Raw genomic sequence first — 17,052 nt, 5'->3', positions numbered from 1 at the left:
ATTGCATCTATTGTACAACTATGCTCTTAAGTGATACAACATGATTGCACGAACTGGCAACACACATGCTCTATATTTTTCTTTTATTTCATTGCAAAAACAGGATTATTTTATAAAATAAGGCCATAATATGTTTCATAAGAGTAAAATCTGCCATATATTTCAAAACTATAGTAAAATATCACATATAGCCAAATTTCAGAAAAACTTAAAATTTTTTTCAAAATTTTCATTCACTCATCACAGATGCAACTGACAAAAAGAAATAAAACATTCATCATCAAACTTCAGTTCAAATGTTATAATAATAAATAACAAATGAACAAATTTGTCATAACATTAATATTGTTTCCAATGCAACCACAAAATTTTAAATATTTTATTCTTTTTACCCCTTAAAGCTGAAAAAATGTAAATAAGTAAATAAAAAAGTATTACTGAAGCTAAAACGCATCCACCAATATCAACGGGTGGGCAGAGCCTCTGTGACACAACCATTACAGTGGCAGCAATATAGGTCTACAGTTGGTAGTAACAATGAAATTATCTTGAAAACATTTATTTTATATTTCTTAAAGGAATATTTAGATTTTCATAAAATAGAATTATTTACATTATATTTCTTAACCACATAAAAAATCATGGCTTACTAGCAAATATTCGTCTATGCAATTTTTCTTTTGTTACAGCCAAGATTTTGTTCCTAGGCCCAGGTGTATTAGATTTCTTAACTTACTATAAATACATTACACTTAGTATTTACATCTTTATGTTAACAATTTCTGGCCAGAAAGCTTATGAAGTTATCTAAATATTCTTGCATTTTAAGTTACCTTATGAATGAATAAATTATAAACCAAAAGTGAGCAGAACAAATTTTAAGAAATAATATTTAAGCCAATTAAAACAATAAGGCTAAGGCCCCACCGAATCCGTCGCGGCGCGCCGCGCACGTCCGACACAGCTACGCGTTTTGTACGTTTTAATAAACTGTCATAGTTCAAACACGAGTGGCCCCACACGGCGCAAGAGCGTGCGTGGCATCAGGTGCGTTACCGGACTGGACACGCAAGGAACAAAACATTTTGTTTTTAGTCGCACGTGGACATGCATCTCCGAGCTGGGGTCCGCATGAAGGAAGAAATTGTGGTAGACCTACAACAACTGGCATTTGAACCACCTGCCCAACTTTGAGTTATAATCAAATGTGATGATTTGTGGTTATGATAAAGGATTAAAGGATTTTTTTTATTATATTCTAATGGATACATTTATGTAAATATCTCTGTTTCAGAAGTCCCTGTATCGAAGTGTCAGTTCACACACAATTCTACGTATCTTAAAATTTGTATTAAATAAAACAAAGTGTAACTTTACAAATTTCAAAATCAGTAATCTTTCCTTCAGAGTTACTATAAGTTTCTTACGTTGATACGGATCTTATGTAATTGGTATAAAATTTTGATATTCGAGATATAATACCCTCGTCAAAGGTTTTCGGCAGCATCCGACAATATTAAAAAAAAACTTGTCTGGACGCTTTCGTAACTTATGAAAGAGTTTTGCATATTCTCCACTCTTTCCTCTTCTAAAGTTATGTCATAAGTCCAGATTTTCCTACTCTTCAATCCCTCTAATATGGTTGACAGCACCGAGTCAGAGGAAAACCTCGCGCGCGCCCTTCATAACAGCAAGTACTGCTGAAGTTTGAATTGTCTGTCTTATAACCATCACTCATTTGTCTGGTTGGGCCACACGCGCAGAAGACTGACACGCTTGTAAACGGATAGCCATGTTGGATGCACGCGACGCGCCGTGACGGATTCGGTGGGGCCTTAGCCTAAGTGTCCCATAGGCCTTGATAATATATAATAGATACTGATATTTTGATTACTAATACATAGTCATCTTTTCCATATAATTAAAATAATTATCATCATTTACGTATTCTTCAAAGAACAGATACTCTACAATTAAATTCTTTAGTAACAGAGATTACATTTCAGAAAGGCTTAGATTATTTCTTTTAAGATTGTAAATCATTTTGCAACATACAGGCAGCTTGGACTCAGCCTAAAACTTCAACATTCAAAGAAAACTTGTTGTAATCCCTATGTATTCCTATTTTGAAAATGTTGTTATGACTTAGTATTAATTCTACTGTTGTAATGATGCAGAGGTACAGTGAACCCCTGTATTCACGAGGGATGCGTACCAGCAGTGGCGAACTGGCCAGGTTGCCAGCTTACACATGGGCCCCTTACACATAATTTGCCTTGTGTTTCCACTTATGCATTTTCAAATATTTTATGTATTTGTCATTTAAACTCTATTATATTATTGTGGCTGAGGGTTGGAGTGTGGCACCCATTTTGTCACCTGGCAACCACAATTTTTAGACCCAGTCTGCCACTGCGTACCAGACCCACCCGTGAATAGGTAGAATCCATGAATACTTAGAACAAACCCCCCCTATAAAAATGCTTACAATTGCCTATCTTGAAAGTTCAAGTACCAAATGTATACTTAAGGTATCCTACATCAAATATACCTTAAATTATTATTCTATTACTGAAATGCTATTATTAATATTTCAAAGTCATCTTAACATTTTACTATTGAAATATATACGCACAGCCAATAAAGATAAAGAGAGGGAGATTGAAAGAGAGAGCACTGAATGGGCAACATCATATATTTGACCATCAAGAGGAAAATGACTTATGAATTATTTTGGATACATAGAGAATATGTAATAGTACAGTGGATCTCATATTCACGGGTGGTGCGTTCCAGACCTGCCCTGCAAATACCTAGAATCCTTCTAGAACTGAATATTTCCTGATTGTGGCACCTCTGCCAATGTGCCAGGTAACCATTCTCAGAATTATCTTTTGGGATAGCCACTTCATTGGCTACGGAGTACAGCAAAAGTTAACAGAAAGCAAAAGTTTCTTTCATCACAAGAATATATATACACCTAAATATAAACTTTTGGTATACAATACAAATGCCACTTGTCAACGACAGGAAACAATTGTTGGTGAATTTTACTTATGCCTGTTTGAAAGTTACCTTCATAGATCATAGATAGAACTGAACTGAATTGAATTGAATATAGAATTTAGGCCAAATGATAAGCACTGGGACCTATGAGGTTATTCAGCACTGAAACAGAAATTAACAGTAAATTGTTTGAGAGGTGTAGCAGGAGGAAAACCTTGCAGTTGCAATATAAATCAATTGTCAGGAGAGGGTAGATAGCAAGATGGAAGAATGAGAATATGAAAGAAGGTACAGTAAAAGGAACAAAAGGGGTTGCAGCTAGGGGCTGAAGGCATGCTGCAAAAAACCTTAAGTAATGCCTTCAGTGCAGCACATGAGGTACACTAATGGCACTAACACTACAAGGTAGAGGCATGGCTATAACTGCTTAAAAGTAACCTTTATAGTGTAGCCAATCCTTCCACTAATAATCAACCCAAAAACAACAAAGCCACAAAATTATATTCTGAATAACATACTGAAGTTAGCCATAAACAGAAATTTCTTCACTCTCTTAAAAAATATTTTTTTAAGGTTTACAACTTCTTTTTACAGCCTGAAAAAGCATGATAAATCCCTTTTTCAGTGACACAGAAAAGTTGAAACCCCTTTTTAATCCAACCATTTAGAATTTATTTATTGATAGTTTTCTTTTATCTACTGCTTATTTTGAGAGAAAACGGAGTTAAACTGCCCTAATGACACCAAACATACAAATACATATGATTAATGATTCTCCTTCAATTTCTACTAGGAGCATCACTGGAACTTTAGAATCTCCAAGGATTGAATTTGCATAAAGTCATTAGAATCTCAAAGGGTTAAGATTAATCAGAAAATAATCCATGTACTACTACTTAAAAGTTAAATGATAAGTTAAATGATACACAGTCAAAATCAAACTTACCTCCTTAATACTAAGCCTCGAAGGCTTCTCAGGCATTTGCTCAAGACGAAGTTTAAGACATTCTCTCATCATCTGAAGGGACACTGATGCTAAAAAGATATACATTGAGTAAAATGGTGGCAAGTCCATTGCCAGAAACTTAGGACCCCATGGACCATATCTATACAGTTCTTGCAAACTTTCTGCCAAAGCACAAGAGAACAAATCGCCAGAGTTCTGAAAGACAAGATAAAACAAACACTTAATCAACTGGTGACTAATAGAAATGCACATCAGCGTCAATAATGTAAGATATTAATTTCTGGTGATGTGGAAAATTTACAATTACAGAAATATAATGGTGCAAATTTTGTTCAATAAAATCTTGACATTAGGAAAAACAATATAAACATGCTACACTGTATTGCACAGATTCAACAAACTGATATTGAGCACAAAGTGTCAATTCAAATATCTTCCAAGTACAATTTCTTAAAACTCATGAATAATCAAAACCCTTCTAAAAATGCTTAAAACTGCCTATTTTGAAAGTTCCAATACATGAAAAACCCTCTAAAACACAAATACATGTACCCGAATATTTTAATATCACAAAAAGTGCATTCAGTCATGAAACTGATATGAAAATATATTATTTAGTGAATATTTCTCAGTAAAAAATACAAGAATAGGCAAATTTTCTGTGAATAATGGGTAGATATGTCCAATCTTGAGAATGAGAATATGCGTGGTTCACTGTAAAGGTTACCGTAGGCAAAATACTTCACTGAAAGGGAAGATATCAATCTGAATTCAAAACCATGCTGCACTATTATACCATGTGTGATTGCAAGCCAGCAGAAACATATTGAAGATACATACAGTGGTACCTCGACACACGAAAGGCTCAACTTAACCAAAAACTCGCGATACGAAAGCAAATACGAAGATTTTTGTGGCTCTACATACGAAAATTGTTCAAGATACGAAAGGTTGTTGCTGTAAAGTCCGAGATTTGCCCGGACCACCGATAACAATTTTAAAACTCGCGTGCCGCCAACTGAGTAGACTCGCCACCATCCTCCCACTCTCCCATTGGTTCCCGATGCTATTCACCGCCATAAGATCCTGCTCTCCTATTGGTCAGCATCTCTCCCATTGTGCTCTACGTAGCGGCGTGCTTTTTCGGCCACTTCGCGGCATCGGTACCGTAAGCACCCGGAATTCGTTTGTTCTATACTATTTTGTTTATTAACGTAAATTCGTTGGTGATTTCGTTGTAGTACTACTTTATCGTGTTGTGTGAGAACTTTACTTCATACGTATACGTACTACATAACTTAATTACGTACAGTATATACGTAGTCATGGGTCCCAAGAAAGTTGAAGTAGGAAAGAAGAGGATGCTTTCTTTGGAGACAAAGATGGAGATAATTAAAAAGTATGAAGCTGGCATGCGATTGAGTGTGATCGCCAAGGAATACGGCCGAAATCCGTCAACAGTAGGCACCATCCTTAAGCAGAAGGATGCCATCAAAGCAGCTACACCTTCCAAGGGCGTCACTATTTTGTCTAGCAAGAAGAGCCACGTGCACGATGAGATGGAAAGGCTGCTTCTTGTCTGGATAAAAGACAAAGAAATCGCTGGCGATACGATAACGGAGACGGCAATCTCCCACAAGGCCAGCGCTATTTTCGGCGATTTGATTGCCCAGGCCGAAGATGACAGAGGAGAAGGGACATCGACGCCAACCCCAGAGTTCAAGGCTTCTCATGGGTGGTTCGAAAAATTCCGTAAACGGACTGGCATCCATTCGGTGGTGCAGAATGGGGAGGCTGCCAGCTCGGACACGAAAGCGGCCGAAGCCTTTATTAAGATGTTCGACGAGATGACAATCAAGGAAGGCTACAGTTCTCAGCAAGTCTTCAACTGTGATGAGACTGGCCTTTTTTGGAAAAAAATGCCTCGTCGGACGTACATCACACAGGAAGAGAAGAAGCTACCCGGGCATAAGCCTATGAAAGACAGGCTTACGCTCGCACTTTGTTCAAACGCCAGTGGGGATTGCAAGGTGAAGCCCCTACTTGTCTATGATTCCGAGACTTCTCGAGCCTTCAAGGCCCAAAAGTGCTTAAGGAGAAGCTTCCAGTGATGTGGAGGGCTAATGCAAAAAGCCTGGGTAATGAGACTTTTGTTCATGGAGTGGGTAAATCTGTGTTTCGGCCCGACAGTGAAGAAATTCTTGGAAGAGAAGCGCCTCCCTCTGAAATGTCTGCTGTTGTTGGACAATGCCCCTGCTCACCCTCCTGGCCTCGAGGAAGATATTTTAGCGGAGTATTCTTTTATCTTTTATCAAGGTTCTTCATCTTCTACCTAACACCACCCCTCTCCTCCAGCCCATGGACCAGCAAGTGATATCGAACTTCAAGAAGCTGTATATGAAACATCTTTTCAAGAGATGTTTCGACATCACCGATACCACAAACCTCATCTTGCGTGAATTTTGGAAGGAGCATTTCGATGTTGTGATATACATCCGACTCATCGAACAAGCTTGGCAGGAGGTTTCAAGGCGAACCTTGATTGTGGAGGAAACTCTGGCCTGATGTCATATCCGCCCGAGACTTCGAGGGATTCGACGTGGGCGAAGCTGGTGCTGCAGATTCAGGAACAGTTGACAATCCTGAAACTGTTTCGCAAGCCAGATCTTGAAGAGATCGTTGCACTCAGCAAGTCCATGGGGCTGGTCGTCGACGAGGACGACATCAATGACCTTTTCGAGAAGCACTAAGAGCAGCTTATGACAGATGACCTGAAGGAGTTGGGGGCCATGCAACATAACGTCGTTCAAGAAGTTCTCTAGCAGCGGCGAGGAGGAGGAGGACGACCCTATGACAACGGCAGAAATAAAGGATGCTCTAGCTGCTTTTCATAAGGTGCAATCATTTGTAGAAAAGAGACACCCCGAAAAGGCTTACACAGGTCGTATGCTTGCGCAGTTCAATGACGTTTGCCCGAGTCGTTTCAGGAGCATTTTGAAAAGCAGGCAGAAACAATCTTCCTTGGATAGTTATTTTTTAAAGAGGCCTTTAGTAATAGCAGGAGTAAGCAAAAAGGAAGATCCAATTGATACTACAAAAAAAACAAAGTTGAAAGTGGTGAAGAACTTGAAATTTTGTAAAAAATGTAAAGTATAATAAGTAAAAAAAAAATTTTAAAAATAAAAAAAATAAAAATTTAATTTTAAATTTTTTGTAAAGTTAAGTGTTACAGTTTTGATAATGTGTTTCGTAAAGTTAAGTGTACATACTATAAGAAGTTTTCTGCCATTTGTCTTCCTCTGTCACAACTTTCGGAGATAGCCTCACTCGAAAGGTAAGGTTCCACATTTTACTACATACATACGTATGTACGTACAGTATTTCTTGTATACCATGTACACTAATACACTTTATTTACAGGTACATACATAGTATTAGTACTAGTATGTATTAAGTTAGGTATTGAATGGTCCAAATTGTTGTAGTATTTCATTGTTTATAGGTCAATTTAGCTTTATTATGAAATTTACTGGGGTGTTTTTGTAAGGGTGGAACGGATTAGCCATTTTACATATTAAAATGCGGTTCAAGATACGAAAAGCTCATGGTACGAAAGCCGCCTCAGAACGGATTAATTTCGTATCTCGAGGTACCACTGTATTCTGATTTTTTTTTTTTTTTTTTTTTTGGTATTTAGTCAATGAATTTGATATGTCTTTATGGTGTTGCCATTAGCTACCACTCCATGACCACTTCAAGGCTTAGCTGAAACTTGTTTGGTAAGTTCTTACTGGCTTTTGGCTACTTTTGAAACATTTTTAGGTTTGACTAAATTTTATTCAAGTGTTCTTGATCTAATAATCTTGTTCGGTCATCAGCCTGTTTCACTGCTATTGGTTTTTCGTGATTTCTTTTTTGGTATGTTACCTTATGTGCACTTTCCCCTGCATCAAGCAGTCGGCTTTTCTTGCTGTCCAGAAATAGTATTTTGAAGGCATAGTAAAGTTGTGTTGTTGTAAAAATAAATATGCAGGCGCCCCGCGGTTAACGGCGCAACTGCTTAGCGGCGAATCGGTTTTACGGGTGTCGTCAAAAATATTCATTAAAAAAATAAGGTATTTTAAAGTATTTTTACGGCCCAATTTTTGGTTAACAGCGCCGCTAGCATCGTTATGTCTAACGAGTACATACATTTGTAGAAATACTGTTCAGACCATAAAGGTTATGCAAATGATATTAAAAAATTTTATTGAGAGTTATTACATAGGTATTAGGTAAAATATATGCCTCTGATCGAGTTAAATAAGTGCAAATTTAGCTATGGATGTGTCGATTACAAATGTTTGTGCTTTTATGTTTAAAATGTGTATGAAAATGTATTACGTACAGAGTATTTTTATTTCTGCAAAGAAATATGATACAAAAGCCAGCTTTTGAAACTGCCCTTCACGTTATCAAAGAGGATGTTTTTTCATGTTCGTTCTTGTGAGCCGCCGCCTGCCGCTCTTCCGAAAATATAGTTGAAAAAAGTGCAAATATGACAAATTTTCTACAACAATTTGTATTTTTTATAGCTACAAACCTGAGGTCTTGATAGGATTATTTCTAGTGCCTAGCTGGATTCCATTAAAAAACAGATGAAAGCAAGGAATCTTGTGATATCTGGCAACTCATGCGTAGATTGGGTGAAGGATGGTCGAAGACCATTCACCTATGATCACGCATCAGTCTTTCCCAACTCAGGGGGGCTAGAGGCGGGCAGTATAACGTTAAGACCTCAGGTTCGTAGCTATGAAAAATACAAATTGTCTTAGAAAATTTGTCATTTGTTCATACGCAAACAAACCTTTGGTCTTAACAATAGGATAGACTCATACTTGGAGGGAGGTACAAGACATCCTAGACCGGCTGGGGGCCTACCCACCAGTCCAGCTTCCAGAAGAAATGACCTCTGGAGAGGGACTGAAGCCCATTGAGAAGCTAGATAAATTTATATCTAACCACTCAGACCCTAAGTGATGTACAATGATATATGGGAGAACCATTGTACAGGGAACCAAAGAGAAACTTTGACTGTCTAATAGCAAACCAACACACCAGGGTTTGTACTACTCTCAACTCCTCCTTGCCTAGGAGTGGAGCATATGCTACTGAATAGAGGGTTTAACATTTGCATATTAAGTGACCACACTATCAGTATAACTACCTTACTCATTGTATCAGACCAGTCCAGCGAATGACGTGTCTATTCCTTAACCTGCCCGAAGGAAGAAGGAAAGGTACAAGAGAAAGGAGACCAGCCAACTCACTCATTCTCTCATCCACACAATCATCTTAGGAAAGATACAAAAGTGTCCTGTTAGGGACAACTATGAGTACACAACCTGTTGGGCAGCCACCAGAGTATACCCAGGGAAAATGTGTCTGCAGATCTGTGGGCAACATCCTTAAGATAGAAAGAGGCGAACGTGGACTGGCGTAACCAAGTACCAGCGCTCAGCCTTCTATGTACAGCCAAGTTCTTTTTGAAAGCCAGAGAGGGACAAATACCCCTAACGTCATGCGCTCTCTGATGGCTTCCTGTATCCAAAAAGAGATAGTATTCCTAGACACCTCTTTCTTGTGCGGCCTGTGCTAACAAAAATTCTGTGGCAGCCTGGTCTAAGGTGCCGAGTCCTTTTTAAGATAGCAACGCAGGCCCCGGACAGGGCACAACAAAAGCTCTTGAGCATCACCACCCCAAAGTCATTCAGTGATGGAATGGAAAACGAAGTGAACCTGTCATCGTGCACAGAGGGATTTTGGGTCTTGGTCACGAATTCCAGGACAAATTCAAAGGACAACGACCCCCAACCCTTGGTGTGCTTCACCTAATAGCTCAGATTGTGGAGCTCTCCTACCCTCTTGGAAGATGCCAAGGCCAGAAGGAAAACTGTTTTGAGCGTCAAGTTCCTGTCAAATGAGTGATGCCAGGCTCATATGAAGTGTCGATTTTATAAGAGTTCATGCTTTATGTTTAAAATGTGTGTGAAAATGTATTACGTATAGGGTATTTTATTTTTGCACAGAAATAAGATACAAAGGCAGCTTTTGAAACTGCTCTTCACGTTATCAAAGAGGATGTTTTTTCATGTTTGTTCTTGTGAGCCGCCGCCTGCCGCTCTTCCGAAAATATTGAGTTAAAAAAAGTGCAAATTTAGCAATCGATGTGTCGATTTTATAAATGTTCATGCTTTTATGTTTAAAATGTGTATGAAAATATATTATGTATAGGGTATTTTTATTTTTGTACATAAATATGATGCAAATTAAGGCAGCTTTTGTAACTACCATCCATTTTATCAGAGAATGTTTTTTCATTTTCGTTCTTGTCTGCCGCTGTTCCGAAAAATGCATTTATAAAGACTTCCCGTGGTTATATTTTATTAATTTGGGAGCTAATTATAACTCATTTTGTTAATGAAACTTCATCTTTTTATTATAATGAAACTTCAGCTTTTTGTTATAGGTAAGTTTTTGTGCATTTATATTTAAAATTTTTATCAAAAAATATATTACAAGATATTTATTTTATTTTATACATAAATATGATACAGTGGCAGTACACATGTCCATTTAAAGTCTTTATAACAGCCCTTCACATGATGAAGACAATAGGTTGTTCAGTCGCGCCCAAATAATAAAATTTTAATTAATATCATTGAAATCACAATTTGATGAAAATTGTATTTTTCCTAACTATACAAACCTGAGGTCCTTTAACAATAGGAATGTACTTACGGCGTAGCTGAAATTACGGCCGTTGAATCTTGAACAAGGTGGTTAGGCAGTTAACTACTGTGGGGCAGGGATGTAAACACTCCACTTTGCCTTTCGGCCCAGGTTCAGATTGAGGGGTGGCATGAGGTGGGCATATTTGTTAAAGGACCTCAGGTTTGTATTGTTAGGAAAAATACAATTTTCGACAAATTGTGATTTGTTCCGATACGTAATATACAAACCTTTCGGTCCTTTAACTATAGGAAGACTCACTGATTGGTGGGAGGAATCTGAGTGAGCCTCTAGAACTGACTGGAGTTCTGCGCACCTAGGCTACTCCTCCTGGTCGTAAGAGCAAGGAGGAGTGCCCTGCTGCCTCTGACAAATTGATCGGAGTATAGGAGCTGCGTGATCAAGAGTCAGACTTCTGGGCCTTTTCGAAATGAGTGAGGGATCGTGACTCATCCAACTAAAGGGCTGTGAAGAGTATTGGCGTCGGAGACATTAATGCAAAGTTCTGGGAAGGGTTTGCATTATTGTCAGTCTCCTTCTTCCCCTTGCTAGAGGAAGGAGCGGGATTGCTTCTATGATTCTGATAAGAAACATAAAAAGGATGCTTATGTATAGGCTTACCGCATCGATCATCCGACCAGCCAGTGTGAGTTCGAGTCCTATCCTCAACCCGAAGGACGAGGAATGGAGAGACGAGGCGTGGAAGGGGGAAAGCTAGTCACTCTCACATCCTTCTTACCTCTACAACTGCACACCATGGACGAGATGCAACTTGTCCTCTCAAGGAGCTGGGTAAGCAAACACATCTTGCAAGCATCCACCGCTGGTCTAGGGAAATGAAGTTCCAAGGACCTGTGGGCAGTTCCGAAGGGAAAGAAGGATATGGTCGCAATGACCTATCCATCTTCCTTCCAACATACCCATGCGGATCTATCCATCTGCAGCGAAGTGTCTCACGGTCTCGTATCCCACTGCAGCAAAGTGTCTTGCGGTCTCGTATCCCACTGTGGCGAAGTCTCTTCGTCTCTGCAGTGGATAGACACTGACACTCCATGGTGGGTGTCGATACTTATGGGTAGGACAAAGTAATAACTGATCTGGAACAACCGATACAAAGTCCACAGCGTAGCTCGTGACGGTCTTGGACGCTTTGACAGCTGCAGACTGACTGCGTTCGGTTGTGTGAGGCGAGCTGTCATGCATCCGAGGCGTAGTCACGTGACCCTCGCCTTTTGAAGGGTTATGCCGAGAGACCATACAAATCGTCTATCTGTTGCCACCAATGCTGGAAGGCGAGATGATGATTCTCTCAAGGCATGTGACCAACAGACGAAAGTCAATTGCCTTCTAGAAACCAAGGTCCCTGATGGCAAGACAAGTTCTCATAGTAGTTGAATCTCAACTAAGGAGAAAAACTACTGTGCGCCGTTGAAGACGAAGGTGATAGGTAAATGCAGACCTACACTTCACAGCTGAATTGAGAGAAGTTAACTCTCAAGATTCTGAACGTAGAAAAGTCCCGCCGATGACACAAACCCGCGAAGACAGCTTAATCCCTGTTATTTACAGAGGACTGAAAACGCTAAACCGCTACTTCATTGCTGCTTGGTGAGAAGTCAGAGTTGCAATGAAAGCGGAGCGCTTTTCAGTAATGAAAACAAAGGGATTTTACTGCCTGAAGAACCGCTTCTCATGGGCTGAATCATCACCATCTTCTTCCCAGCTTTATCCAGGGAGGACATCTATATACTTAAAGGTAGAGCTGGCAGGGCGGGGAACAGGCGATGTCTTCCGTTATACATCTACAATTCGGGGTGAACAATGAACAATTGCACATCTACAAATATGATATATATTCAGAAGACAAACTCAGATGTCTGAAGAAATCATTCCGCGTTATCGCAGCGGCAGGTGCGATGCAGCAGGAGACTAGGCTACAGACTTCTGTTACTGTGCGGTAAACAGAAAGATGATAGCGAGTCTATCAAGATATCTTTGTCTGAAAATTCTCGCAATGTCCAAGGCGATGCAGTAGAGATGGAGAGCCAGCTGGTACTGGGCTGCGGCAGGTAGCCCATACACCGCTAGCTCTCGCTCACTTGTCATCCTGAGTTGCCAGGAAATCCATTCCAAGAAGGAATGCATTCGGCTAGAACCATCGAGCGCAAAAAAATACGCTCGAGCATTTGGATTTAATCGAAACAGATTTCGGTGAATGCAAACGCTGAGGTGTTGTTGTTGTAACAATACCATAAGTATTTCTAAATCCCAACTGTTTTGTTGTTGTAACAATACCATAAGTATTTCTAAATCCCAACTGTTAACTCCTGGGAGGTTTGCAGGGCAGTCCCGAGTTGCAGTTCATTTAAGAAGATACTATTCGTCTCGGTTACAACCTGTATAGTTAACTACGGTATGTGCCTACACCTTGGACAATTCAACAGATAACAGAAGCATGTTGCAAGGCAATATATGTATAGTATATTTGTAGGTTTCTGTACATAGACCTCCATCCTAAATTCTCTTCCATTTGAGGAACAAGAATAAGGACTGGAAGCTGACACCCTTCATTCTCTAATGAAGAGAGCAAAGGAGAAGTTTTCCCGAAGGAAGACTTCTATGGTGAACAGGATACCGAAGACGATAGTTCAAGCCGAACTGGATGTTCACACCCGTTCTTCTCTATCCCGGGGTTGGCTGCCTATTGAGGTGACAGACCGTCACGTCCATCCAAGCTGAGCCCCTCCCGAGATATTCTTCCTTCAGCAGCAGTACTTCTCTCGAACGCTAGAAATTCCAGGAATTCGAGCATTCGGCGAGATTCCCGATTCTTGTAGAAACAATTATCTGGGATTCTCGTCTCGCCCACTCTGGACCATGGTTTCGCCCAAGTGTTTGCAGATCGTAGAAGACCAGAACACTCCGGAGAGTGCTAGAAACTCCGAAGAATTCTAAGGACTCGGCGAAACCCCCACCGAATTCGTCAGACGATCATCGGGTGGTGGTCTTCCCAATTCACGTAGAAATCGAGGATAGGGCAAGATCCTTCCTCAATGACAGGGACTTGGGTCCGGTAGGACCTGAAGGTCCCCCCCAGGAATGCATTCCCTGACGTGGAATCCTACGGAGAACGCTCTGCAGGATCCCTTCCCTTCCCGTCGCAGCCAAAGGGAGAGAGGGAATGGGGGAGGAAGATTGGATACTCGCTCGCCTTACCAGCGGAACTAGTAGTTGGAGAAGCGAGTACGGGCAGCCACGGTGATGGCCGCTCAGAGTCTGGGAAAACGTTACTGTCTGGAGAAAACGTTTTCCCGGGGAGGGTTAGGAACTCGTACTGTAGGCTAAACGTTTGCCGCCACCGTGACCGTCGTCTGGGTGGGGCTGAGCGAGCACCTGACAGGAGAGAGCCAATACCGTCCTCCGACGTGTCCCATTCCTCGTCGAGGTCGAAACCTCTCAAGAGGACCGAAGGGGGAGCCCACCCCGGTCTGTGTGCGCGTGGTCCAGTCGGACCGTCACATGAACAGCGGTGATGGTCACTCCGAGAGTCTGGGAAGCGTCATTCGTCCTCGCCAGTCCACCCCGATCTCCTCCAACCACTTGAGCGAGGATCTGTTGGTCCCAAGACCGAACCAGGCTCGTGGCCGGACTGTAAGAAGTGCATTCGTCACGGTCACTCCTGTTTGCCTCGTTCCTCCCGGTGTAGCCTGAGGAGGTTGAAGGGACAGGTGAGGAGACTTGACGCTCCTACCCTGCCTACTAGCAGAACCAGTAGGCTGGGAGGACTGCAGGCGATCACCAACCCACAGTGGCGATCGAGCTCCAGGTCTGGACCAGCGGTCTTCTTGCGGAGAAACGCTGGACCAAGGAAGGGAGCGTCGGTCTCTTATGTCAGTTGAGCTGTTACGAGAGCTCCTGCCCTGCCTACCAGCAGAACCGGTAGGCTGGGAGGACTGTAGGCAATCATCAACCCACGGTGACGATCAAGCTGCTGGTCTGGACCAGTGGTCTTCTTGTGGAGAAATGCTGGACCAAGAACAGAGCATCAGTCTCTTCAGGAGAGCTGCTGGCGATCGGGCTGCATTGGTCGAGCGGCTAAACAGAGAGCAGCGGCGACAGTCCCGAGCGTCAGAAGAGCTGCTGCTGGTTCCCCTACCCGTCCGGTCTCAGTGGGAGCGGCAGTCAGGGGACCGGCAGAGTCCGCTGTTGCGGTGGGAGCACGAGGAGCACGCCCCTCGCGATCACTCCTGATCGCCTCGCTCTTCCCGGCGTAGCCCAAGGAAGTTGAAGGGATAGGAGAGGTAGACCTGATGCTCCCCCCTTGCCCACCAGCAGAACCGGCGTTCTGGGGGGGGCTGCAGACGCTCGCCAACCCACAGTGGCGATCGATCTACAGGCCTGGTCGAGCGGCTGGACCGAGAACAGCGGCGATGGTCCTGAGCGTCAGAAGAGCTGCTGCTGGTCCCCCTCTCCACCTGGTTCCGGTGGGAGCGGCAGTCAGGGGACCGGCAGAGTCCGCTGACGCGGTGGGAACGAGGACTGTCCTCAAGGCGCGTCACGCCGCTTGGACCAGCTGAGGCTGCTCGAGGGGACCACTTACTCGCCTCAGCCTGCGGCCGGTCTGGGACCGTCGCGTCAACACTGGGTACCGGCGGCTTGCTACGAGAGCAATCGCTGGCCTGGTGGGAGTCACCTGGGCGACTCCCACCAGTCTTTCACTCCGTGCCTGGATCCTGGCACAGAGCAAACTCGGTTGCCTGGGTCTTGGCTGCACGGGTGACCGTACACTCGGTACCTCTCGCGAACGAGAGGCCGAGACAGTACCTGGCGTTGAGGCAGAACCTCTGGTGCCAGGAGAGGAGGTACCGGTGTTAGCCGGTACCCCTCCGGTCCCCGTCATCTTCTTCCTTGCGGAAGGAGAGACGGGCCCCGTTCCTGAAGGAACAGGAGGAACAGTGGAAGCCCCAACTGACCCTTAGAGGTCTCTGAGCAAGACTTCGGGGGGGGGGGGGGGGGGGGGGGGGGGGGGGGGGGGGGGGGGGGGGGGGGGTGGGGGGGGGGGGGGGGGGGGGGGGGGTGGGGGGGGGGGGGGGGGGGGCTACCTTCTTCTTCGGCTGGGGGGCCTCGGAAGTCAAAGGGGAAGAGGCGGCAGAAGACAACGGCGACACCTTCCTCTTCTTCCTGGACTTCCTCTTCGCCAGTTCCTCAGGAAAACCGACAGGTCCTCCATCCAGGACGGAGTTGGGGCAGTTGCCGAAGCAACACGGCCCAACTGCACCTGTCCGTAGGGACCTGCGGGAGTAGCAGTGGAGAGAATGCTTCCTCGAGGAGGGCTACGAAACTCCTACCTGGCAGATGAAGCGTCTGCCACCCCCGAGACTGGTCGGTCGCGCAAATGTGACCATCGTCTGGGTGGGGATGTCTCTGAAAGAAAAGGATTAATTAAAAGAGGGCTGGGTGGCCCGCCTCAACCGGTCTACGCGTGCACGGACCTGCGGGAATGTCACGTAAACCCTGGGCACCGGACGATCGCCGGTCTGGCGAGAGTCACCCGAGCGACTCCTACTATCTTCCGCTCCGTGCCTGGGTCCTGACACGGTGAGCGAACTCAGCAGTCTGGACCCTGGCTGCACGGTCACCCGTAGGTGACCGTACACTCGGTAACGCTCGCAAGCAGGCGCCGAGACGGTTCCTGGTCCGGAGGTGGAACCTTCGGAACCAGGAGAGGAGATACCAGTGGTGACCAGTACCTCCATGGTCCCCATCTGCTTCCTCCCCGAGAAAGGAGAGACGGGCCCCATTCCCGAAGGAACAGGTGGACCAGCGGAAGACCCACCTGTCTCACCGGAGTGAGACAGACCCTTAGAAGTCCCGTGACGAGACTTCTTAGGGGGGAGACCACCTTCTCGAGGAGGCATGAAGATATGATGATCTTGAAGAGGAGGATGACGACACTTGACGAGCTTTCTTCCTCTTCGGTTTCTCCTTCTGCCAGACTTCTACCATCAGGAGTAGATAAACCTCACAGGGCAGCGAGACAGCTTTGTCCAGTGACATAACTCCCGGGTAGTGGTGGTAATGAAAATGATTATCAACAGGGGATGAGTACACACACTCGAGGATCGGTACGCAACATGCTACGAGTCATAGGTACAATTCCAAGGTTAGGATAACCAATACGAAGAGCATCCAACCAATTCTGCTGAAAACACAATCACCACTAGTCTGTAAAAAGGAGGAAAAAAAAAATATTAAAGTAATGAGGATACTCCTCACACATCAAGGGTACCACCCTCCGAAGTGAGAGG

At 43.6% G+C, this 17,052-nt stretch overlaps 1 protein-coding gene across 1 annotated transcript in view; it reads right to left on the bottom strand.

Annotated features, from left to right (window-relative positions):
* Positions 1-17,052, bottom strand: part of LOC135205419 (mitogen-activated protein kinase kinase kinase 4-like) — a 138,764-nt gene that overhangs the window by 99,286 nt on the left and 22,426 nt on the right. The window contains 1 exon segment of the mRNA XM_064235970.1: positions 3,953-4,168. Coding sequence (XP_064092040.1) covers positions 3,953-4,168 — 216 coding nt within the window.

The sequence above is a fragment of the Macrobrachium nipponense genome, chromosome 24, assembly GCF_015104395.2.
Source record: "Macrobrachium nipponense isolate FS-2020 chromosome 24, ASM1510439v2, whole genome shotgun sequence".
Taxonomy (NCBI): domain Eukaryota; kingdom Metazoa; phylum Arthropoda; class Malacostraca; order Decapoda; family Palaemonidae; genus Macrobrachium; species Macrobrachium nipponense.
This window is presented reverse-complemented; position numbering and strand designations above follow the sequence as displayed.